The sequence below is a fragment of the Clupea harengus genome, unplaced genomic scaffold, assembly GCF_900700415.2.
Source record: "Clupea harengus unplaced genomic scaffold, Ch_v2.0.2, whole genome shotgun sequence".
In the NCBI taxonomy this organism is placed as follows: Eukaryota; Metazoa; Chordata; class Actinopteri; order Clupeiformes; family Clupeidae; genus Clupea; species Clupea harengus.
Window position 1 is genome coordinate 1 of NW_024880344.1, and position 24,999 is coordinate 24,999.

General features: G+C 42.8%; 4 protein-coding genes across 8 annotated transcripts; 2 read left to right on the forward strand and 2 right to left on the reverse strand.

The window, feature by feature from the left end:
- Positions 1 to 6: 6 nt before the first annotated feature.
- Positions 7 to 6,556, reverse strand: LOC122131941 (zinc finger FYVE domain-containing protein 16-like). 2 transcript variants are annotated; one of them, XM_042706660.1, is made up of 4 exons: positions 5,963 to 6,556; positions 4,364 to 4,471; positions 1,862 to 3,936; positions 7 to 686 (listed from the first exon to the last, which is right to left on the reverse strand). In XM_042706660.1, exons 2-4 carry the CDS (start codon positions 4,431 to 4,433, stop codon positions 525 to 527), a joined length of 2,307 nt encoding a protein of 768 aa, XP_042562594.1. In that variant the 5' UTR covers positions 4,434 to 4,471; positions 5,963 to 6,556; the 3' UTR covers positions 7 to 524. The 2 variants fall into 2 exon arrangements, with proteins under 2 accessions (XP_042562594.1, XP_042562593.1); XM_042706659.1 differs by having other exon boundaries at positions 1,862 to 3,939; positions 5,963 to 6,553.
- A 1,257-nt stretch (positions 6,557 to 7,813) lies between these two features.
- Positions 7,814 to 13,897, forward strand: marveld2a (MARVEL domain containing 2a). Of its 2 annotated transcripts, none has more exons than XM_042706661.1 (8): positions 7,814 to 7,952; positions 8,504 to 8,604; positions 9,344 to 10,536; positions 11,233 to 11,268; positions 11,401 to 11,549; positions 11,705 to 11,876; positions 12,428 to 12,478; positions 13,219 to 13,897. In XM_042706661.1, the coding sequence occupies exons 3-8, from the start codon at positions 9,361 to 9,363 to the stop codon at positions 13,336 to 13,338; spliced, it is 1,704 nt and encodes a 567-aa protein (XP_042562595.1). In that variant the 5' UTR covers positions 7,814 to 7,952; positions 8,504 to 8,604; positions 9,344 to 9,360; the 3' UTR covers positions 13,339 to 13,897. The 2 variants fall into 2 exon arrangements, with proteins under 2 accessions (XP_042562595.1, XP_042562596.1); XM_042706662.1 differs by having other exon boundaries at positions 8,504 to 8,573.
- A 294-nt stretch (positions 13,898 to 14,191) lies between these two features.
- oclna (occludin a) lies at positions 14,192 to 20,735 on the forward strand. 3 transcript variants are annotated; one of them, XM_042706663.1, is made up of 9 exons: positions 14,192 to 14,322; positions 14,701 to 14,787; positions 15,076 to 15,727; positions 16,157 to 16,324; positions 17,613 to 17,740; positions 18,634 to 18,804; positions 19,198 to 19,369; positions 19,555 to 19,596; positions 19,810 to 20,735. In XM_042706663.1, the coding sequence occupies exons 2-9, from the start codon at positions 14,735 to 14,737 to the stop codon at positions 19,906 to 19,908; spliced, it is 1,485 nt and encodes a 494-aa protein (XP_042562597.1). In that variant the 5' UTR covers positions 14,192 to 14,322; positions 14,701 to 14,734; the 3' UTR covers positions 19,909 to 20,735. The 3 variants fall into 3 exon arrangements, with proteins under 3 accessions (XP_042562597.1, XP_042562599.1, XP_042562598.1); XM_042706665.1 differs by having other exon boundaries at positions 14,193 to 14,322; positions 18,637 to 18,804; XM_042706664.1 differs by lacking the exon at positions 14,192 to 14,322 and adding an exon at positions 14,386 to 14,407.
- A 47-nt stretch (positions 20,736 to 20,782) lies between these two features.
- Positions 20,783 to 24,446, reverse strand: LOC122131944 (endoplasmic reticulum aminopeptidase 1-like). Its single transcript, XM_042706666.1, has 5 exons — positions 24,226 to 24,446; positions 23,891 to 24,052; positions 23,443 to 23,583; positions 22,426 to 22,507; positions 20,783 to 21,786 (listed from the first exon to the last, which is right to left on the reverse strand). Exons 1-5 carry the CDS (start codon positions 24,228 to 24,230, stop codon positions 21,634 to 21,636), a joined length of 543 nt encoding a protein of 180 aa, XP_042562600.1. The 5' UTR covers positions 24,231 to 24,446; the 3' UTR covers positions 20,783 to 21,633.
- Between the last annotated feature and the right edge of the window lie 553 nt (positions 24,447 to 24,999).

The window sequence follows — 24,999 nt, forward strand, 5'->3', positions numbered from 1 at the left end:
CTCTTGGCTTCTAACCTTGGGAAGAGATTGTGTAATCTCAAGTCTGATCTTCCCCCCTTGCTCTCATTTCCCTCAGGGGTGATTCAGTGGACACGCTCATGACTTCAGCGATCAATAAAACGATTCTGTGACATTAAAGGTACAGTCCGTGATTCCATATGTATTCCATACACTTTGTGTCAAATTTAGGAAATTGTTCCTCAAGGTCTTCTAGCTGTCTGTTCAGTGTTAACGCTCCAAAAACAGTCCTGGCTATATAAATGGGAAACAAACAGAGTGGCTCGGACCAAGCCATAAACAAACCCAGCCGACCAACACAGTGTTTCAGAGGCACAGGATTGAAGGGAGGGTCTGCAGTGAGTGGAGTCAAAAGATGCTATTGAATTAAGACTGACAAATCCTGAGGGCTGCTATTTACGTCTGAACAGATCCAGATTCTACAGGGCGGCATCACCCCAGTGCAGTCTTCTCTCACACACACACACACACACACACACACACACACACAGACAGACATCTCTGCGTCATGTCACAACAGACCACATGCACACACCAGCAAACAAACAAACAAATATAAATAGACACTTACCTCTCTGTATGGAGTCATAGCAGACCACACACACTCTCGCCTCCTTGTCCAAATACTTGAGTCGGCATTTCCTGCTGCAACAGACGGCGCAGTACACCTGCCAAACAGGACAGCACAGTGCAAGCATTAGCAGCCCTTCTGCATACAAATTAACTTTATTAAATCACACCAAGTTATTCCCAACATAGCATTAACCGAGAGACAACCCAAGCCTTCCAGTCTGAAATCCAGACACTTTTCTTTTAAAGAGCCTGTTGTAAGATAGGTAGATATATAGTACTTTTTATATTGATATCAATCCCCTATTGATCCCCAAAAGGAAACTGCAGGGTTGCAGCAGCAATTCACATAAATCACAAAACTCACATAAATTACATAAATCACACACACACACACACAAAACTGAAATAGGTAGAAAACACAGTAACAAATGTGCGTGTGCATGTGTGTGTGTAGTGCGTGTATGTGTTCATAATGTTTATAATTATAATAATATATAATATAATTTCAGGTATAGCTCTAACTGTGTAAATTAAATTTAGAATGTGCATCGTGCATTGCCACTCAGAGGATGAGCCAGCCACAAAAAAATGGGTTTTTACAGCTTTAAATAACAGCTTTGAAGCCTAGTGAGGACCACGGTGGCTAATAACAGCTTTGAAGCCCAGTGAGGACCATGGTGGCTAAAATTAGAAGCCGCTGAGTCAGGCTCTTTTTCCTGGACGTGTTCATCTCTAAATTTAGCGGGCCGAGGAGCTGGACACAGGAGTGGCGTTATGTAACGTGTGTGTGACATGTGGGGACCCTGGCCTGTGTTTTTTTCCCCCAGCAGAGATGGGGATCAACACACTCCTCCCTGCTCACGGGGGAAGGGCTTATGCCAGGCCGGCACTGTGCCTTCCCAATTCCCACTGCATTACACACACAAAATGTAAAACACAGACACACAGTCACACACAGTCACACAGACAAACAAGATGCATACCTGAAACCTAATCCATGCATAAACACATCCTTGAATAAGGTTTCGCTGCTATAACCCTGCCACTCCCGTTTTTACAGACAATAAGGAAGATAATCTCATGACAATATGTAGTAGGTACAAAAATATCACTAAAGCAGAAGTTCTGACTTTTTCTGACGTGATTAAGCACAATGGAGAGGAGCAGGCCCAGCTCACATGACCCCTTTAGGCAAAGAGTACTTCACAGATTATGAGTACTGAACCTAATTACTTGATTTCATTATTGGGAGGTGGGAGTCAGGACTTACTTTTCCACAAGCTCGACAGTGATGCCGTCGTTTCGTGAAGGTGAACTTCTGTGCACAGTTCATGCACGTGGGTGCCTCAGAATCAGGCACCCAGGAGGGCTGACTGGACCCCAGCCCCCCTTCCTCTGAATGCCCTGCCTGGTCAGGAGATGCTGCCCCTTCTCCAGTCGTCCTCCCAGGGTAAGGGGGAGGTTCTGAGAGTTCGTCGTACTCCAAGCTGGACTCGAAACGTTCCTGATTGGGATAGTGAGAACCAGGGACCTCGCACTGTGGACTAGGGGTCTCTCCACCGGGTGGGGAGTGGACACTGTTTTCTTTGGGTTCCCCTGGAGCGGACGCTTCATGGGGTTCACCTTGGCTCTGCATCGCCGGTGGCGATCTTGGGCCCTGGCCGGAGAGGGTTTTCGGCCGGGCACCCCCAAAGTACAGCTGCTGGGTGGAGTTGCAAGTGGTGTTGGGGACACATACAGCTGGTGACATACCTGGGGTACAAGGGTTGCTGTCTTGAGATGGGGTGGATGGGTGGGAGCTCTCGCTCTCTTCCACACAGGCAAAAGACTGGTCGCTCTCCGGAGAGGCAAAACTGTCCCCAGGACAGCTCCGAAGCTCCCCTTCCAGTGACGTGTCCACCCCCATGTCGCCATTTAACTCTGAGAAGCCATCATCAACTGCATTATCCGAGGGGATCTCCGAATGGGTCGAGTCCACCTGGGCCTTCAGAAAGGCATCCAGTTCCTCATCGGTCACCATGGCAGCTTGTTCACTCTCAGGAAGGTAATCGTTGGCAAAGCCAAACTCAGACTGATAGCTGAATCCATCATCGGAGCGTGGTGACTGGCTGCTCTCGGGTAGGCTTCCGCAGCCCATCTCCTCATACGGAGACAGTCTTCCACCAGGTACCTCACCTGTGGCAGGTGAAATGATGTGAACAGGTGAAGCCACATTGGAAACCGAGGTAGGAGACATCCCTTCAGACACTTCCTCAGGAGCCACCTCCAAACTGACAGGGTCCTCCGGACTCACGCGCTCTTCTGACCTTGCGGCACTTGCCTGAATCTCCTGGGTTGGTGGCTGAATGAGCGGCTGCTCGGGTTCAGCTTCAGAGGAAGAGGCCTCAGCTTTCTCTTCAGCTTCATAGGCCTCTACCTCTGAGGCCTCTCTGGAGCTCACCAGAGAACCACACATGGACACGGCCATGGGGAGGCAGGACATGGAAGTCTCGACATCAGCAGAGGGACTCACAGAGCAGTTCTCTAGCTTCTCTGGGGAACTATCGCCCAACTGCTGTGTGTCAGCTAAAGCAGCCTTGTCCTCTACAGCAGCATTTACTTCATCGCAGACAGAGCTAACCTCTTCTACATCTTCCCTACTGTGATTTACAGGTTGGGCAACCATATTTTCCTCAACGGGGGGCTCAATTTGTTCTTTCAAGCAATGTGTACCATCCAGTAAAGTATGGCTGTGTAGCACCTCCACACCATCAAGAAGTAATGGTTCTGTGTTATTAGAGGTCAGGAGGCTCTCGTGGAGGTCACCTAACCTCTCCACAGCTGCGGGGAGGATCACATCTAGCAGACTGAGTGAGCTTGCTGGGTCAGATCCCTGCTGAGCCCTGTCAGAAAGCGAGTTCATTCCCAGCCCATGAGCTCCTCCGATGGGTAAGGCCAAAACTGGACTACTGAAGTCCACCAGAAGCTCCTCTTCCAGCTGCTTCTCTGCCTCCTCCAGCTCTCTGAAGGCATCGTGGCTGTTCACTGCAGCTGAACTGGTGTCATTGACCAGATCGCACACAGGCTTCAAGGCCCTGTCTGGACATGGAGGCGCTAGGCTCTTGTTTGCCCGGCCATCAACTGAGGAGAGTAGATCTACCCCCGTCAGGGGTCTCTCTCTTGACTCTGGGTCTCTTTGGTTTTTGCTTGCGCTTGAGAGGGTGGTAGCTGGGCAGTAGTGGAGGGCATTGACATCTGGCAGAGAGTTGGACACTCTGGGTGGCGCAGGCACAAAACACTGAGAGGCACCTGGGTAGGGAGGTGGAGGTGGGCGCTCAGAGGGTGTAGTTGGCTTGCAGTCAAGTTCTTCTGAAGAGAGAAAAACATTACGTGAGACTAAGGCCAAAAGTCTACTTTTCTCAAATATGTCCCATTTCATCATCTTTCACCTACTTACACTTTCTGAAAGACATAAATCTCTAGACTGAACAAGAAATAGACTAGTTACTGTGCATGTTGTATACACAAAAATGAACCATGTCAGGAAGATTAGTCCTAAAATTCTGGATAGAAACATTACAATCCTTTTTTTGAAGTAAAGTCAATTTTATGAAACTGATGTTGAACTCTAAATAGTGTATAGTCATGTCACTTCTGTTAAGTGTACATAGTTCTCTTTAATACAGTGCAGCTGTGCTGTTAGCACAAAACATATGCGGATCGATGACATTATAGAGTGGATACATAAAGACACAGGGACAGAGACTAAGTAGTTGAACAGCATTCTCCTCACCTGTGTTTAATTCAAAATCATCCAGCAGCTTGTCTAGGTCACACACAGCAGCCTTGAAAAAGCTATCCATCCTGGGGGTATGTGACAATCCACTCACCCCTTACATCCCTGTGGAATGAAAATGAAGGGATTATTTATTCAGTATTATCATAGACATTCAGAAGTTATGATAGCCTAATACTCTCATAAAGCGGGACATAATCAATATGGATTGCAATACACTTAGCAGCGCCTCTTTATATCTAGCCACAATAATGACGGTGTCTTTTCATAATGCGTCATGTCTACAAAAACAATCGATCATCTGCGGTACAACAACTAATGGCCTGTGTCCTCCACACACTTAGGCTAATCAGGGCTAAGCGCTCCAGGGCAGGTTCACAGCAGGCAATGTGACTCGAGGGCAACGTTAGAGGAAAAGTTGCCAACTACTATCGGTTAGGAGTGGCCTAAAATCAGCCAGATTTCCATCTTGGTAAAATTTGGGCAAAAAATGTCAGGCAGTAAACTTGCAATGCAAAAGGGAGAAATTGGTTATCATTTAGCTAAGGGGGAGTATTTCCTAAAAGCATACAAAAATGCTCGACGTAATAGTATTGCTGACAGCATGGTGTCTAATAGTTTCACCTACTTTTGTTGAATATTGGTGATGCACATGTAATACTGGGGGCTGACGTTAGCTGAAGTGACTCGTTAAAATGTGACTAAATTAATTTGGCTGAGATTCATCGAAAACGTGATGTCGCCTTCACTCTCCTGGTCATCTGGCAAATATTCAATCAATGTAGCTAACGTTGTCACGTCTCCATTACAGCTGATTTGGTTTCCTTGTGATAATGTGCACACGCAATAAATCTCACATTACTTAACTTATACTGTTAAAGATCGAGCTAGTCGAATGTCACTTATCTTAGCTAGCTACCACAGCTAGCCTGCTTACTGATTCACATAACTTAGCGACACATCTTGAAATGATTTGGAACCGTTTTGCGCTTTGACAATATGACTCATGGATAAGTAGTATAACGCTACGACGTGTTTATTTATTAACACTACCTTGCTAACTAGTAACGGTTCATGACAACATTGAAATGGAATAGCACTTCGCTAGCTAAGCAGCTAGACTGTTAGTGGCCAAATGTTTAGGTAAACTTATTAGCAAACTAGCTTAGCTGGGTATTGACCTAGAATGTCTGTTTGCTAACAAGCTGCTAGCACAGGTTTTCCATGAAAGTAACGTCAATGTATTTCCATTGTAGAGGGTAATAATACATTTTGTAATTTAAATAATGTATTGTGTCAACTTCAGCAACTTACAAGGCTAGTTAACATATATGACACATATATTACATCAGGCTCAATGTTTGGGATCTAACTTTAATAGCTAAAATGCTAGCTATCTCAATAATTAGCTATGCTAGCTAGCCGGGCCGGAGGACATCATTAGGTCTTTAGCAAGGAAAAATGAATCTTCAGTATAATTAGCTTGACTGGCTAGCCAGTTAGCCAACCCTTGTCTTGGCCAACTTGACATGCTAACGTGAGCTAATGTTAGCAAACTGTCTAAACATAACAAACACAACAAATTTGTTTCGCTACCCAAGAAAGCTTCATAGCTCTGATGTCATCCGTTGCACTGTCGTCTGGATCTTCAGATCCTCGCAGAGATATTTCAGAGGATGTCAATGATATCGTTTATTCCCACACAACTTCAAAGTCACATAAACACCTACTGCTTTCCTCTGACGACCATCTTAGCCAGCTAGCTAGATGAAATATGCGCCTACCGGTGTGTATTTCGAGCGATAGAGTCCTTAAAGATATAGCGCTGTCTTTTTGCGACAGCCAAAAAACATGACAAAAACGCTTAACAGAAGAGTGAAGTGTTGTCTCGTTGTCTCAATAACTCGTTTTTCATCTTAAGAATTGTAAGTGTAGGCCCTTCCACCTTATTGTTGTCCCACCTTTGTGGCTGCGCAAATCACGCTACTCTAGAATGAGGGAAAACAGCAATCGAGCAGTAAAGCAGTGGACTGATGCAGTAAAGCAGTTGAGTAATACAGTAACAGTAAGTAAGTCCCTCCAGGATCTTGAGAGGGTTTGTTGTAATTGTTGCAGCCAAAAGTGATTGAATTTGCGGTTAAAATTGCGGTGATTTAGAGTGTTTTTATTATTAATAACTTGGATACAAATGTTAGGCTAATTTGTGAAAAAGCAAGATTTAAAAATTCTGGAGGGACTGAATAGTATCCAAATCATGACCCCAATAAATGGCTGTACTTGTTGGTAGGCCATATGAAACGGATATATAAGCTAAGATGTAAAAATCTAAATCAAAACTAGTCTGGGAATAGACCTCACCATACGTCATGCCTGGTTGAGGTTTATAATCATCCAGCAGAGAGAGCTATTTATTCTGTAATTGCAATGCAAGTGTATTATTGTGTAAAGAACGGCCATACCTGCCCCGCCCCTGTGTAATGTCTATCAGCATCCTCTCAACTCCTACTGCCTTTTTATGTGAAGGTGTTTTTGCGTGTAATCAACTAAACTAAACCTTTATCAGATACAGGCTATTTCTCCTCTATCCTTAGTTGCTTAGGGGGACATATCATGTGATTTTTCTGGGTGCTTTACGATATTAAATGTAGCCTGTTTATCCTGTTTATTACAGATACACTAGTGTATGAGAAGTATAGACAAAAAAAAGGAGAAGAAGTGACATCAGTGTCTGCGATTATTGGAGAAGTTAAAGATGTAGAGAGGAAGTATCCTGCATGCATGCAGGCTGGCTCTCACCTGGTGTCTGAATTGTACATTTTATATTTACTTATTTGCCAGTATTAAAATGTTTTGAACAAACTAATTTCGGCAGTTTCTCACATTCTTTCCAGCAGGTCACTGGCCACTCAAAAACCTTAGATGTTTGTCATGAAGCCACTTGAGACGTGTGTTTGCTGTATGCTTTAGATCATATTCACCCCAGGCCGACACAGAGTGCACATATTTCTTCTGTAATGTATTTGTTGCTACATTTGCTCATCTTTCAGTTCTTCCTGGTATACCCCGCTAATGAGAAGCACTGAAGGCTGTAAATGCTACCATACTTTTTGTCTCTTGGTATGTCTGTATTTGGACAATTCTAGTTTAAATGCATGGTAGACCATCAAGACCCGGTGGATAAACAGGAAAGATACAAGAGATATCAAATTTAAAACCCACTGGAATGGTAGGCCTAACCATTTTTGTCAGCCGCCTGATTTGTATTTTACACTGAAATACAATTTAAATGATTTTTTATTTCATAATCAGTAGCCAGTGAGTTTCAAGATATGGAAAGAAGGTCAGTATTATCAATTGTATCAGTGAAATGACACGATTGATATGGAAAGTGAGTCAGTGATGATTTCGTGATTAGCGATAACAGAAACACTTTGTACGGCTATGTACACCCCCTTCAGGTAGGTTCAAAGTCTAAAAGTGCTCCATTGATTTGACGTCACCCTCTGGGATGGGCAAATCACGTGGTACGATTTTCTTAACCTGCGGTTCTGGCAAAAAATGGAAGACAGCGCAAACTACTTTTAAGGTGAGTTCATTCGGTATTTGTCGTAGTGTGGTCGTAATTTATAGTGAAACAAATAAGTAGGTATTCCACTTCAGATTGGAACATTGTATTACAAGGACCATTTTAAAAACAGAGAACATTGTCTTTCGTCTCCGTGCGGTGGTGTCAGATTTCAAATTCACGTTTCACTCGTCAAGTGCATATTTCGCTTTCAGTCTGCAAAGTTCAATTTTCACTCTTCGTTGTTAATGAATTACCTTGCAATAGTGTAGCATATGCTCTTTAGAATGAATATAGGATGTTAGAATTGTGATGGTGTTTCTTAGATAAAGCCGCAAGTTACAGATGGAGACAAAATCCCTTTTTATGGATTATCATCCTGCCGTTCTTGGCATTCTTTGTTTTTCATTCTTTAATCACTTCATCGCGTTAGTTCTTGGCATAGGCTTTGTGTGGCCTGATGACTTGGGTATTTACATTATTAGGTCAAATGTTAGTTGTGTTGTAATAGACCATCTATGTCCGTTAATTAGCAATGGCTCTGAAGTAGAGGTACTTCTGTTTTCTTTCAGATGACTGTAGCCTAAAGTTTTCAATGAGGAAGACCAGGTACTAGGTTTGCTCCCTGACCCGCAAGCCAATGTAAGTCCTGCTGAGTGCCTGCGTGTGAAAGGTATTCAAGCAAATACGTTTTATTCATTAACAACTGTTCTAATTTTTTCACAGAATGAATGAGACACTGATGCACTACCATTGCAATTAAAATTGGCAGGACACAACTTTAAATTTTATGTTTGAAATTCTGATGAGGTATCACCACGCTTTGTGGTGTAATTCGGGTGTTGGTGATAACCGCAGTAGGCTTAGACTAAGATCTGCATGTTCTGTCTTGTTATGAAACCTTTGCCTGATTCTGCTTGCTGTGAATGTTTTGCAAAGACTCCTGCTGGTATATATGGGCTTCTATCACTTGTTGTTTGGAAAATTCTATTTTCACCCTACCAAAGCAATCTCTAATCTTTACTGTTCAAATCCTATACTGTAATTCACTAAACATTTTCAGGCAATTGTTGCTTCGGCCTTCGGCCTTTGATGTATGGCTACTGGTTCTGGGCTTTTGCTTTCCAGGGTTTATTTCCTTTTCATTCTTTACTTCGTTGTCTCTCAGTATGCCGTTGTCATCCAGGATCGTTCGCTCAATCAATAATTAATTCACTAAAATGTTTGGCTATTCAGATAAATTATCTTAAGGAGCATGCCTGTGTAATATAAATGTGTCTGCTCAAAATCAGTGCTGTGGATACACAAGAAATCACTGGTGTTTGCTGCCTAGTCAGACCTGCCAGTAACTAACCGTCAACCAGACGCCAGGACAGTAATATGTAATATGCTTTTGGTATCTCTTCCCTCAGGGCCAATCTCATTCCCCATGTCCTCTGGAGGAGGCTCCTGGGGGGGCGTTGAGCGTGGCAGAAATGCCCCTCATTATGACCAGGCGTCCTCTGGCTCCCCACCTGAAAACCTGCGACGGCAGCGCTCTTCCGCACTCGCCCTGAGCGCTAACCCCCTTCCCCCTCCCCCCCTGCCAGACCAGCCCCCCGTGGGGCCCGATTCGGGTGTTGAGTCCGACCCGGGCGACGGCTCGTCGGCTCTGGACATCAAGCCCGTCCACCGCTTTATCCCCGACTCCTGGAAGAACTTCTTCCGGGGCAGCAACCGCAGCAGCAGTAACAAGCTCTGGTCCTTGCCGTCAAACCGGAACAACAACAACACCACGAACACGACCACTGACGGCGTACGCTGCTCCCCTCCGCAGTCGCCCTCCCTCCCCGGCTCCTACAGGGACCAGTATGGCGGCTCGGGCGGCAGCTACAACTCCCGCAAGGAGCGGGAGGCCATGCTGCTAGCCGAGCCGCCGGAGTCTCTGGACGGACGGACGGTTAGGACGGCACACACGGTCTTGAGCTACAGCGAACGTGTGGAGGAGTACCACCTACGCTACTCTTACATGAAGTCGTGGGGGGGACTGCTGCGCATCCTTGGCTGTGTGGAGCTGCTGCTGGGAGCAGCGGTCTTTGCATGTATATGCGCATACGTCCACAAGGATAACGAATGGTTCAACATGTTCGGATACTCTCAGCCAGGGATGTTTGGGTCTGGGTATGGTGGCTATGGGGGTGCGGGGGGTTACGGTGGCGCCTCCTACACCGGGCCCAAGACTCCCTTCATTCTGGTTGTGGCAGGGTTGGCTTGGTTGGTGACGGTGATCTTGCTTGTTCTGGGGATGACCATGTACTACCGCACCATCCTGCTAGACTCCAACTGGTGGCCCTTGACAGAGTTTGTGATGAACTTAGCCCTGGCTCTCCTCTACCTGGCGGCTGCGATCGTGTATGTGAATGACACCAGGAGGGGTGGCCTGTGCTCGTATCCCACGTTCAATAATCCCATCAACGCAGCATTTTGCCGTGTTGAGGCCGGGCAGACAGCTGGCATTATTTTCCTTTTTGTCACCACATTGGTGTACCTGATTGGCGCCATAGTGTGCCTGAAACTGTGGAGACATGAGGCAGCGAGGCTGCACGTGGAGAAGTACGGACAGGAGGTGAGGATGCACACTAGAGCACGGCGTTTACATTCTGGATGTTTCCATATGGTCCTAGTCCTCAGTATTCTGAGTTGACAGCCTTGATTTACTAATCAGTGCAGTTGGTGAGGGAGGCTGTAGAACTGTGGAGGGATAAACTCTGAACTCTGAACCCATTGTCCCTTGCATTGTATTTTAATCTTTATAGGGTTACTTGCTTTAGGTTAAAAGTGTATGTCTGAATGTCTTTTTCAGGAGAGACACAATATTCCTGTATAAAACAGACTGTCAATATCAATTGGCTGTTCCAAGTTAAATTATGTGGAATATAAGAAACAGGAATAATAAGAAATATCTGGTGAACTGTTGTACAGCAGCTCCTGGGAGTATAGGTCTTGCTCTTGGCTCAGAGGAGAATACCCCTGCCACTCGCTGTGATAGTCCACAGAGTATACATTATTTAACCACTGACGATGGTTGCCATAGTTGGTTGCTAGATTGGTTTCCCTCCTTAGCAACCTGCACATCGATGTAGGTCATGCAGTCTTACATTTTGCACCATGTTTGGAATTCTAAGTGATAATATTGAAACACATTTGATGCGTAAATATTTGTCAGTTGATCAGTTTCGGTTCTGGCTATGGTTCCCCTTATCAGTACATTTAGCCCTTTTTATACCCAATGATCATAATATTGGTATTGTCCCCTGTTCAGATGATGCCAAGGGAGACAACTGATGGAAGATATCCGGTGATTCTCTTTTTTAATATTTAGATACATTTAGGATCATGAAATGCATATTAACCTTAATTCTTATGGTTTCTAAAAGCATCTTCGCTGGTGAGTTTTTGCCAGTTATAATGTATTGTTATTCACCACCAGGTTGTGGCTGGCACAAGGGGCGCTGAACACCTGCCCGTCTCCTCTGAGATGCCTGTCCATGCTGCTGCTGCCTTCAAGCCCAAGGTTCTGAAGGGTCACATCCCGTCCGGCCACATCCCCAAACCTGTCATCATGCCTGATTACATTGCGTGAGTGTTTACTGTTGTAGTTTGCAACATATTTGTCTCAGAAATGTTTGTTTCATAGTATCCTGCCAATTTTGTTTTGTTCCAACTGAAGTCTGAAATGTGATTTGAAAAGGATTGAACTGGAACGGTGGTATCTGTCCTGTGTCTATCCGCAGTAAGTACCCCAGTATCCGCTCCGATGAGGAGCGAGACCAGTACAGAGCTGTGTTCAACGACCAGTATGCAGAGTATAAGGAGCTTCATGCTGATGTCCAGGTCACGCTCAAGAAGTTTGATGAAATGGACGCCATGATGCGCAATCTCCCTCAGCATGTCAACAGTCAAATGGTACTCCTCTCTCTCTTTCTCTCTCTCTCTCTCTCTCTCTCTCTCTCTTTCACACTCTCTCTCTCTCTCTCTCTCTCTCTCTCTCTCTCTCTCTCTCTCTCTCTCTCTCTTTGTCATTCTGTCATTTACTGCCGGTGTTTATTGTTATGTTAAGTGTCTTTGTTGTCATCTCTCGTCTGTTCTTCCTCTTCTCTTTTCTCACAGTGTTGTCCTTCTGTCATTCTTCCCCATTCTGTTCCAATTCTTCTGAAACGTTCATTATATATGAACCTCACTCACACACTTCATGGTTGATGCTGAGATTATAATATGGCCTCGTTAAACTATTCAAGTTTATGGGATGTTTCACTGAACACCCAAAGGATCTGTTGTCCTAACCCTGTGCATGGCTGGGGTGTGCAAAGGTTGTTTGTTGTTTTTTTGGTCCAAAAATCTGGCACTGAAACCACAATTATACATTGAAATATGTAAGTATTTCAAAATGTTTATACATTCAAATATTTAAGTATTCTTAATGTGTAAATGTATGTCTGGTGTTTTTTTTTATCCAGGAACATGAGCGTATAAATAAGATTCTTCATGAGTACCAGAAGAAAAAAATGGTATGTCCACTCTTTATGGTATGCTATCTAAACCCGTTCAACCCTGATAAGGCGAGTGAGCTTCTCCTCCCACCTCTGTTCCTCTTAGCTTCTCCACACAAGAGGCACTGAAGCAGAAAATTAGCTGACTGAAGTTGATTAATATGTAGAAGTGTCTGCTTTCGATTTGGCTGTGGGCCTCACGAACAAAGGACTGAATTTGAATGAATGGTGGAGGAAAGGAGGGGGGCGGGGGGGGGGGGGGATCTGGCGAGCAGGAAGAAGAAGTGGGTGGGAATGTCCAAAGTGCTCTCTGACCCGCGGAGGCGCCCCATTTCCTCAAAAAGTTTCAACAAGAGGAAATGGCGCCAATATCCACAGGGATCTCAAACTGTCCTGCATGTGACAGAGTACAGTGAGGGATTACTGGTCATCAAACTAAATTTTGCCTTTTAATTAGAGCTGTTCATTCTACACTTTATTCATGAGTCCTCCAGACTTACATGAGAACTAAGTTCTCTGGAATTATGACCAAAGCAATGATAAAAGCCACATTTAGAAATATTATGTTTATTATATCATATATTGTTTGAAATATCATCAAAGTTAAATTAAATGAACGGATAGATTAGGTGGTTTAATTTCATGATTGATTAATTTAGGCAGTTTAAATGAATCAGTTTTTGAATGGTATGAGTACAGAAACCTCTGTTCTTGATCATTTATTTTAATTGAATATGTATTACCTTTCCTCTACAAAGGATCCAACATTCCTGGAGAAGAAAGAGAGGTGTGAGTACCTGAAGAACAAACTATCCCACATCAAGCTGAAGATCCAGGACTATGACAAGGTCATGGAGTGGAACGACGGCTTCGGATGAGTGGGGAGAGTAGTCTCATTTGGGACTGTCACTCTGCCCGGTTCATTCTTGTATTCCCTGGAGTGGACATGCTATAGTACACTGAACAGCGACGTTGGGCCCATTCAGAGGAGTGGCAATTTCAACTGTAGCAATTATTTCAAGGGCAAACTCTCAAAGGGACCCAGAGAGCATTTCTCTGGTATCTTAGTTTGATTGACCACGCTCATTTGTAAGATATTATCAGACCAAAGTCTGTTTATTTCATCATTTTATACAATTCTGTCTGTACAGAAGGGAGACCACTCAGAAAACGATGTTAGTTTACCTCATAACACCCCACTGAGAGATTTATTTAAATATTACTGATACAACTGCCATTTCAGTAATTTCTAGGGAAAAACTGTTAATTTCCCATATGCACTGTCCCTCATACACTAACCATCAAATGTCTGTAATATAATATGTGATTGACAGAATGTGCTTTCCTAACCTGTTAATTACAGTTAACAATACATGTGAATGAGAATTTGTTTTGTTTGTCGTACCTACCATTTCAATAAACTATATTTTGTATGGGTATTTTTTTATATAATTTATCAGACTTTTTTTCCCACTCGGGATTAAAGGTTAAACACAATAGGTATGGCAAACTTCCAAATAATATCTTGGTGACACCGGTAGAAATGTGAAATTAAACAAGAGAACAACTTCATACACATGTATGCATATGACAGTGGTTGTAGTTTATTCGATTATTTGTTTTGATACACATTACGAAAACGAATGTTTATTGGTTAAATTCTCGGAGGACTGTTTCTATTTAATGTCGGAGGCTTCCCCTCGCCCCTAGCGTCATGGAGTGAAATCTGAGGCTGGTTTCGTCGATGGGCGGAGCAAAGGTGGGAACTGCCATAATGCTGGTGTTACCTGAGCAAGGTGTGTCTGCTTTCGAACATTCTAATTTCAGGAGCGACAGGTGCAAGTTGTGCAGTGTTTGGCCAGGTAAGTGTTTCTCACAACTGTAGACATTCGTGTGATCTATGCTTTGTGAACAGACTAGCCCTGTGTCAAAGTGACCTGATATATGGTACGCAATTTAGAATGGATGTTGGCGTAAATCAGAGGAAGCTATATTATTATTTGTAGCATTGTAGTGATGTCATGTTGAAAGTCAAAGCGACGTACTAGGCTCTAACTAAGATAAAAAAAACAGCGCACTGTTTTGTTTTTCTACAATTGTATAATTAGTGTTAACTGTGATACGACAGGTACTCTTATCAGGGAATTGCCGTCGTGTTTGTGGTCACTAGAGATGTCTTCCTTTCCAGAGAATAGACTATTTTAAATAGTAAAACCTGACCGTTTCTTATTCACATTTAGGAAGTGTTAACGCTCATACACTGCGGACTGAGACATGTCCTCCAAAAGCAATGGAAACCCTCCTCCTTATGCATCTGAAAATGGATAGTAAGTGCTCCTTTATGTATTTACTTGTTTCTCAATCATTTAAAACTTAAACTGAATATGTTTGTATTTCAATAGAAACTTTTATTCTTCAGTTAATCACACGACCATATGTTTATGATTTATTTTCACTTTCATTCTGTTCATCTAAATATGTAACAAAATATCAGTCTACATGAAGAACACATAAAATATCAGCCTAAGATATATAACAATTGTATGTGTTTAAATAAAATCCCTTCACATATGGTTATGTGGGTAATTTTTACTTTCCTCAATTACTTTCTTAAGCAACATGGAACCGCAACCAGCTTTCTCCTACTATGCCGACGATGAGGTCCAGCATTTCTACCGCTGGAACTCACCCCCAGGGATTATCAAGATCATGTCCAGCATCAGCATCATCCTGTGTGTGGGCATCTTTGCCTGTGTGGCCTCCACCTTGGCTCATGACAACAGTGGAGCCCTCGGAGGGTTTGGCGTGGGAGGAGGAGGATATGGCGGTGGGGGATATGGCGGTGGGGGCTACGGTACAAACACCGGTTTTGGTGGTGGTGGAGGATACGGCGGTGGTGGAGGATTTTCCTACGGAGGTGTGAGCCAATACAATGACCCCAGGAAAGGGAAGGGATTCATGTTGGCTATGGCGATCATCTCCTTCCTGGCTCTCCTGGCCATCTTCATCATAGTCATCTCCCATCAGCGTATGGCCCAGGGCAGGAAGTTTTACTTGTCCGTCATCATCGTCAGTGCCATACTGGCCTTCCTCATGCTTATCGCAACGATAGTGTATCTTGTAGCTGTCAATCCCATGGCCCAGTCCTCTGGTTCTTATCAGTATAACCAGATCATGGCTCTGTGTGCTCCATATCAACAAACCCAGCGGCCTGGTCAGTTTGTCAACCAGTACCTGTACCACTACTGTGTGGTGGAACCCCAGGAGGTAAGCCAACCTACCATCTTCCTCTGACACGGCATTCTTTAAAAACAACATTGTCCTTAGCAATAGACTTCTCAGCAGTGGTGTTGTCAATATCAACAAGAAATACTGTTTTGTTTTGTGTAAGCAAAGAAAAACTAGGAATTTGCAGAATTTCTGTGTATGTATAGAAATGTTTTCCACCCACAATTATAAGGATTCAGGTGACCATGCAGACATGAGGGTTATATATATCTGTGTGTCTGTGTGTCTGTGTGTGTCTGTATTGTTTCAGAACCCACTGATTTCACATTGTCACCAGAATTGTAAAATATAACAGTTTCCAGACATTAGAACTTTTGACCACAATCCAAGACTTTGTGAAGCATGCCTCTCATTGACTGATGTCTTGTGGTCATTTCCTAAGTTTTGGTGTCTGACATTTTTTGACAGGCCATAGCCATCGTGCTAGGATTCATTGTGACTGCTGCTCTGATCATTATCCTGGTGTTCGCGGTGAAGACCCGGCAGAAGATCAACGCTTATGGGAAAGACAACATTTTGTGGCGGCGCGTGAAGGTCGTCGAGGATCCCGAAGCTGTAGGAGATGTGGAGGCATGGGTGAGTGAGGGTGGTCCTGCCTTCCTGCCTTTGTCCTTTGTGCAGAACATTTTTACCCCCATAGAGAACAGTTTAGATTGTCCCACTGAAAGCTTGGTAATTCTGATCTCCATAGATGAATGATAATAAGGGACACGCTTTGTAGCTCATGGGTAAGTTTGCTACGAACAGTTCAGTTTCCCAGTGTGGTTGGTGTAAAAGGTCAAATATCTTCACTGACTTGTACAGGTTTCCTGTGACATTTTTGATATTTTGTTACTATTTTAGGCGATTTAAAGCCATTTAACCTCTGAGTAGGATACAAAGGGTTTTATTATGTAGGTTCAGTAGTGAATACAAATATACTTTAGGTGAGGCTTTTCCTTCTTCGTCACTCAATGTAAGTGCCTGGTAGCTGATGTATGTTGTTGTCACAAGAGACACCTACCAGCGGGGGAGGAAGTGGAAAGACAGGTTTGTGTGTCCCCAGCACAGGAGTGGAGGAGGGGAATGGTCTGTAGTTTCTGGGTGTGGTTTGTTGGTGGAAGTTTCAGTCCCACATTTGGTTGGAATGGCACATAACATTGTGAATAGCAAATAATGAGTCAGCCAGTTGATGATGATGATGATGATTGTGTGTGTGCGTGCGTGCGTGCGTGCATGCGTGGAGATTCATGAGATTCCCGTCTGAGACGCAACGTACATTGTTTGTTGTTTTTTCCAAGTGAACAAAATCAAACTTCCATGAACTTTATCATGGTTAGTCCATCCTCAAAACCAGGAAAGATGTTGTATACTAAGTTAATGTTCGCAGTTTGTTTTTGCTACAGATAGTAACTTGAGAGACCTAGATCAGAGAATCAAGGAAGATAGGAAACTGGTCCAACCAGTATTTTGGAGCACACTGATGCACAAAACAATGTTAGCAGTGTTATATTCTCATTCCCTCTTTTGCTTCCTGCAGAATTTTTCCTAGGTATTAGCTGCAAGTATCATCTTGAAATAAAGCTTTTTAAAGCAGTTTAAATGTCATTCCTGTGATGTATGTTGGTCTAGGGTCGCTGCAAGTCAGAACATGCAAGAGCAGCAATGTATAGTTGAAGAATCCCTGTAATCTCTACCTGGTGTGCTATGTAAAAGTATGAACTTTGTCTAGCTCAATAACGTGTTCAGTTCCATGCAATTTCATAGTACATTTTAATTTATTCTTCCTTCCACTTTTAACATCAGTCATGAATCATTGTATTAGTTTTTTTTTCTAATGATCCATTTATTTATATTGAATCTGGCTATTGCTTTTTGTTTACAGGTAAATGATGTGTCTTCTCCTCCTGAGCTGGCTGTGCTGGCTGCTTACCCCGAGAAATTTGGGGGGTCCAGGAGTCACCTAGATGAGGACAACTCCGACTACAAGCCCCCATACAGTTACAGCCCAGCGTGAGTCTCATGTCTATAGCCATTATTTATTATTCTGAATATGAGCATCTCTTAGTCATTTAAACCACATACCGGATTGCAGTTTGTTGAGGAATTGGCTTGGCTGGCCTACAGTATCAAGATCATGTGATTGTTTTAATCCAAGAACCCACATGACCCATGTGTCATCAGGGTGCATCCTAAATTAACTTAAATACTAAAAACCTAAGAATATTGGTCAGTATGTTCTTGGAGATGGTATATATATATTTTACGCTAGAGTTCTTAATATAAGGCATTCCCTACAGCGATACAGTGATTGGCCTGCATATTATTAGAGGGCATAATTGGCATCAGGTACAGGGATTTGTAGGAAGTTGTTGTATAGCTGTCTATTCAATCTGGTTTTGGTATGTGAGAAAAAAGTACTCACAGGCTGAGAGTCATGGTGACTCATCCGATTTTACCATCAGTGCAGTGGGAGTTTTTTTTCACACAACCTAAAACCTCAGACCTCATCATGGTAAAAATAGTTTCATTGTTGCATTCTTTAAGGCGTGTGTGTGTGTGTGAATGGAATGAAAGTTTTATTAAGTTAAGTTTTAAAAAGGTTCTTTGACCAAACTGCTGAATCTTTAAAGGTCTTATCATGAACCTTTTAGATACGATCTTTATGATCCACATCGTCTAGCAGGGTTTGTTTCAAATCAGACCTTTCAGATGAACACAATGTAATCATGTAATTTAGGGCCACAGGGATCTATGTACCACTTTAAAGATTCTTATGAAGACAAGGCGATGATCCAGTTAATGTTTTTGTACCTTTTTTTTTCTGAGCACGTACAACTTAACTGTTACATGTATTGGTTGCGACAGCACCAATATTTAATGCCAAACCTCATCTGTTTCCCCAGTAGAGTTGCTGACGAGGTCCCACTGCGCAGTGCTGCCACCTACAGCAGCAGTTCGGAGAGACCCAGCTCCTCAGGGAGGCCGAAGAAACGCCGTGGTCGGCGCACAGACGGTTATGACACTGATGGCTACATGTCCTCTGGTGACGAGCTAGACGACGAAGACTTCTCCAGGTAGGCTGAGAGTAAAGTCCCATGGGGTTTTGTACGGCGCTTTCATAAACAAACAAAGGCAAAGTCCAGTCAAACTTGAATCAGCTGAGTGCATCACAGTTTCTGTCAGTCGTTAATTACACTGCTATGTATGGTATTCATTAGGCATTTATGTCACCCACATCATGGCTGGTTCCACTCGCCAAATCATAAGACAACTACTGGATATCTCCCATTTTTAACTTAAGTCATAAAAAAATTGATAAAAATGATTAATTATACATTCGATGCTGGAAGAAAGTTTAAAGGTTGGGAACTTTAGCCATTTCACATACGTATGGAGCCAATACAGTGATCCAGTGAGCCGACAGTCTTATATATTTTTTGAACACATCTTTTCTCTGACCTTTCCAGTGAGTTCCCTCCCATAGAGTATGAACACGAGAGGGATGAGTACAAGCGTGCGTTTGATGATGACCACCAGGAATACAAAGAACTGCAAGCTGAGATGGACGCCATTAACAAGAAGATGGCAGAGGTGGACCGCGAACTTGATGACCTCCAGGAGGGAAGCCCCCAGTTCCTTGTGAGTTGTGTGAAGGATGTTTTTGTTTTGTTGTATGTTGTTGTTTTCTATGTTAAACTTACAGTAGTCAAATAGAAATGGTCTAACGTGAGAAACGTAATTGCTATGTCTAGCTGAAAATACCAGCATTTAGAACCTCAGACTCTCATGCTCTGTCAACCTGTGGTTTATCACTCATTTGACAGGATGCTATGGACGAGTACAAAGAACTGAAGAACAAAAAGAAGGTATGTTACCATCAGAAATATTTATATACTATAAAAAGAAAATTTACTTTCTAGAATTTTTTTTTTTTTGTTTAACAAATGGGTGCTATGCGGAGAAATGTGTATTATTGAAACACAGAGCCGAATCTAATTCTATAGTACTGAGATAACAGTATGTCAAAAGTAAAACACTGTCTGATATTCAATAACATATCACTCCTAAATTTCCATCAGAGTTCGGACTACCAGGTGAAGAAAAAGCGATGCAAGTACCTGAAGGCCAAACTGAGTCATGTCAAGAAGATGGTCAGTGACTTTGACAGAAGAACATAAATGTACTGGGGCATGTGTCCTCTTGAATTGGTCCCCCTTCCTCTGTGTAGAGAAGTGAGAGGTTCTCTAAGGGTGAACCATGTTTGCCAGCTTGGGCACACCGTACGGTCTCTCCAAATGTGCAGATGTGCAAGGTGAAGGGATGGACTACATTATACTCGTGTATGAGCTTATCCACATGGAAAAGGTTAATAGTGCTCAGGTTTGAAGATAGTCCTCCACTTTAACTTAAGTGACAACACTGATTTGCCATACAAGAGCTCTGTATCTCAGAGATCCAAATGTACTTTGTCCTACTTGTTTGTAAGATACTGTTTTTTTTAATCAATTCTGACCTCTTGTTTCTTAATAAGCTTCTTTTTATTTGTGATTATTCACTATTCTTTGTAAGCTATTACTGGAGCCTGTGGTACGACTATGCTTTTTGAAATGGTTTTCTGGGAACTAATAATTCAGATTGTGATTATACATGGAACTGTTAAAGGGAATAGAGTCATTACTAGAAGAATAACACAAAAAGGGAATTCTATCATGGCTAACAAATCAGTCATTTATGTACTTATGATATCCTCTTTATTTTGCAGCCATCACTGCAGCAGCAATAATTTATACTGAACAGTAGGACTGTCTCTTCTTTCTTCCTTTGTATATTTATAAAACTGTGAATTTAGGTCCCTGAAAAGTGCTCAAATGTTTTAAATACTTTTACTACGTTGTACAGTATGCAAGTTCTGTCTAGTTCATGTCTGAGTGAAGAACATTCATTTGTACATTTTTCTATGTTATTTTTTTAAGCCAATTTTAATAAAAACCCTAGTGTGACTCATCTTTGTGATCAACAGATTTTTACTGATAAAACACTACCAGATGTACATAATATTTACATTCAAACTTTAATTTAAAACAATTATCAAACAAAGTATCAAACATCACATCAGGGGAGAGCAGGGTCCATTGTCACATGGGTAAGTGGTCACACAGATAATTTCTCCTAAATTAAGGGCACAATCTCAAAACTACAATAGTTACATTGTGTGAGTCAACATCCTTTTTACCATTAGTCAAGGTCACACGAAACTGAGCTTAGCAAAATTTCCCCAGAAACAGATGGGCACGATTTAGAGTAATTGTTCAGAAATGACTGGTTCATTTTATGTCCACTTAAGGTGTTAAGCACAGTTTTGAAATTAAAGTTAAAATCTACTTTCATGATTATGTGTTCACATTTGCTTAATCTAATGTAACACCTTACCCACACTCTCAAATTAATGTATAATAATTTTGCACTAAAATATTGACAATGCAATGAATATGAAATATGTCCCCAAGCCTTTCATTTGGTTCAACAGTTTTGTCATTATGATGTATCATTTGCAGTCACTGGGATAAAAACGTGTGACAACATGCCCCGTCCTTCCCCACTCACATTCCAGTGTTAAAGGCAGAGAGTTGTTATTCTTCAAGGTATTTACATGGCAGCCCTGCAGTACCAGTAGAAATATCACATTCAGTTGTGTTCAGTGCATCAGATAATTGTGTTGGATCACCCAAACATAGCTGTGGATGAGTGGCTGTATTTGTGGATAATTAACCGTTTAATGACATGATCTGATTGATTGATTCCTATGCTGTCCCACCCCTTTGAGGCACATTGGCATAAAGATCGACCTTTTCCATCCATGGTCATCTGGCTTCCGCATATTGCAAAAGCCCAAACCGACATGCTTAAACGCCATGCCTGCGGTCCAGCCATGCTTTTAGCAGTGGAAGGTTCCGATCCATCCAGCGAACGTTCTCCTCGATGGTCTCCAGGGCCCGTTGGATGGAGCGCAGCTCACCACCTGCCTCAGTGGGCAGAGACCCAAAGAACTGTCGCACCTGTGCAGGGGTAAGAACACGGAACACTTGACGTTGTAATCTAAATTTCCGGCAATTTTTTTCGAATTATGATTTCTCTTTTGCCTAAGATCTATAAATGAATGAAAGAATGAATGCATAAAAGAGTGTCAGTTTAACTCTAGACACATCAATTTATTTGTCTTTTGCTATAACAACATCATAACATTAAACCCATAGTCTTAAAGACTAAGAACATTCAGTGTTAAGAGGAAACTGTATCCAGAGCAGCTACGTAGATCTATATCTCAAACCCACATTATTAGTGTTTCACCTTTGGACACTTTCCTGTCTTACTCAGAATGTTTCTCCTGGGTGTAAAAAAAAAATCTGTGTAATTTACGGTAAAATACTGGCAGCTGTGGTTGCCAGAACTTCACCGTAATAAATATGGTGACAATGTATAAGACATTACATTTTTTACAGTGCAGGGAAAGAAAAGCAACCCACCAAAGCTCGTCTCTGAATGCTACCAACACTATACAGGCAAAAGCCTCTCTTGCGTCATTTTTAGAGCAAAACCTCTTTGAACCAGATGACACACATTACTGCACACACCGTCGAGCAGTTCAACTTTAACAGGCTGAAAGGCATTGTCATGGCAACACCAAGGACACATACCTCCTCTAGCATCTCTTGTGTAGAGTACTGATCCGTCACTCCAACCGCCAAGCGTGAAATGGCTGAAGATCCCAAATCAAATCTGAATGCGGGAGAGAAAATGACCATAAGAGGACACATCAAAATGATTGGCGGCTTTTAAGCTGATTGGGTAGAAAATGAGCAAGGACATGTCTCCCTAGTTTTTCATTAAGCTTTGTAGAGTCCCCCATAAAATAAGAAATGCACTTGTAATTCTATGGCATTCCAACTGAAACTGAATTTATACCTGAATTTAATCACAACCTCAGCACCCCGCCCCCTGCTTATTATTAAAGTTTCCACAACTATACATTTAAACGATAAATTATGCTATGACAGGTCAAGTCACATGGTAGGGAAAGCACTGACTGACTGGCAGGGCCTCAGTGATGTCACTACCTGCGGTTAATTGGTAAAAACGCACCTGTCCAACAATCAGAGCTCACAATTAGTTTGGCAGGCTCAGTGTGAGCCCAGGCCTGTTCTCCCTCCGTTTGTTTACTTTGTGAGTTTTGAAACCTGTGATGTTTTTGGGATTACCATGACAACCATGACAAAACTGAACTGTGAAAGAACCGACGCTTGAGCTGGACGTGGTTCGAGTCAGGAGAGAGGGAGCCACCGGGCAGTGTGAGCCACAGGTGTGTGACCACTGACTGGGTTTCCACAGGTGTGTGACCACTGACTGGGTTTCCACAGGTATGTGACCACTGACTGGGTTTCCACAGGTGTGTGACCACTCATTAGGTTTCCACAGGTATGTGACCACTCAGCCGAGCTGATACACACATATATGCACCCACACACAGTAGTTCTTACTTCCAAGGACGTGGGGCCTGTGGGTAGGTTAGTCATTAGGCTTTTGTTTCTGTTGGTTATGAGTTATGAACTCATAAAAGAAAGAGGTCCCAGTTAATTTCCCTAGATAACGTAGCTTAGGAGCTGTAGCTGTTGGATATCTGCTTTTTCGTTGCGTAACAATAGGAATCTACTCACTTGCTGACCAGCTTGTACCAGTGAGCCCTCAGGAAGCCCCAGGCGAGTTTGTATCCTTTGGGGTTTTTGCTGACGGTTATGAGCAGGGAGGGCAGGTCTTGGGTCTTCAGGACTTCTCCCTCCAAACTCTTCTCCAGCAGCCTGAACTCATCATAAAGAAGAGCCTCACAATAAAACACTGGGAACTTCAAATTCAATTAGCTAATTATGTTTCATGAAGGCATATGCAAACAATTCATAATTGATCAAATCGTGTAGAGCAGAGTGCATTCAACACTGAGTTTGTGAGTTCAATACAACCACTAATACATACGTATTGCTGTACATACTGTCATGAGTGAAATAAAAATACAGGGAATATTTATTCACGTTTTTGCAGTGCTGTTGCTGTTTACAGACTAGGTAAATACACATGCACAAAGGAAGCCATTTTGTGGTGTAAACCCACCACTGGAGCTTGTGAGTCAGTGGGCTGTAGGAGAGGGCAGCTTTGATGGTGCTTTTCTCTGAGGGGGAGATGGACAGAAGGTACTTCTCCAGGAGGAAGTCCCAGCCAGCCTCACTGCGAGCTCCCTCTGTGTACACCACTAAACTCACATCGCTAGGCAACCTGGTGGGGACAAAAATGTGCTCACTTGACTTTACAATCAGCAGTTGCACACGGCTACTGGAGGCTGGGCTGGGGCCCACATGCCATCACAAACATGACAAAAACAAAATGAAATGACTGATTTAGGGCTTATTCGAAAATTCAACATGGGTTGTGGGGGAAAGAGCTCTAACCTCATGGTGCCGTTGGACTCAGCCCACTGCTGGAAGAGCTGCTGTGCCTTTGCAACAGCTGGTGGGTGGCGGCGGATGCAGGCGAACAGGAGCAGGTAGTTGCGTAGAATCCTTTGGGACACGGCACCCGCATCACTCCACTCCTGTCTGTCAATGAGCCTGAGGAACAGCTTCAGAATGTGCCCCTGGAATTAAGGCATTTATCACATTTACATGTTTATTTATGATTCATTTACATTTACATTTTACATTTACATTTAGTCATTTAGCAGACGCCTTTATCCAAAGCGACTTACATATGTGCGACTTACAATGTACACACATTTTACATTTACACTGATAGCACACTGCACATCAGGAGCAATTAGGGGTTCAATGTCTTGCTCAAGGACGCTTCGACAGGGAATCGAACTAGCAACCTTGTGATTACTAAACGTCTTCTCTACCTCCTGTACCACTGTCTCCCCCTGTCTCATATTACATGTTTATGATTTGAGTGAGCAGTCGAATAGGAGGGATACTGACAGACCATTAGATGTGGGTTGCCAGGCAATCCCACAAACATCCTGTCACAAAGATCAAGTCCACTTTCTGCTGTGCATGTTTTAGCAATAGGTCAGTTCTGTCCTAATAAGAAAATAATAAGTTTTTTTTTTAACTAAGAATGTTTGTGAATACCTTTATTAACTAAGTACGTTTGTGAATACCTTTATTTTTCATTGTAATATCTGACACAGTGACTTTGACTTTTGTGAAGCTACAAATATACCAGCA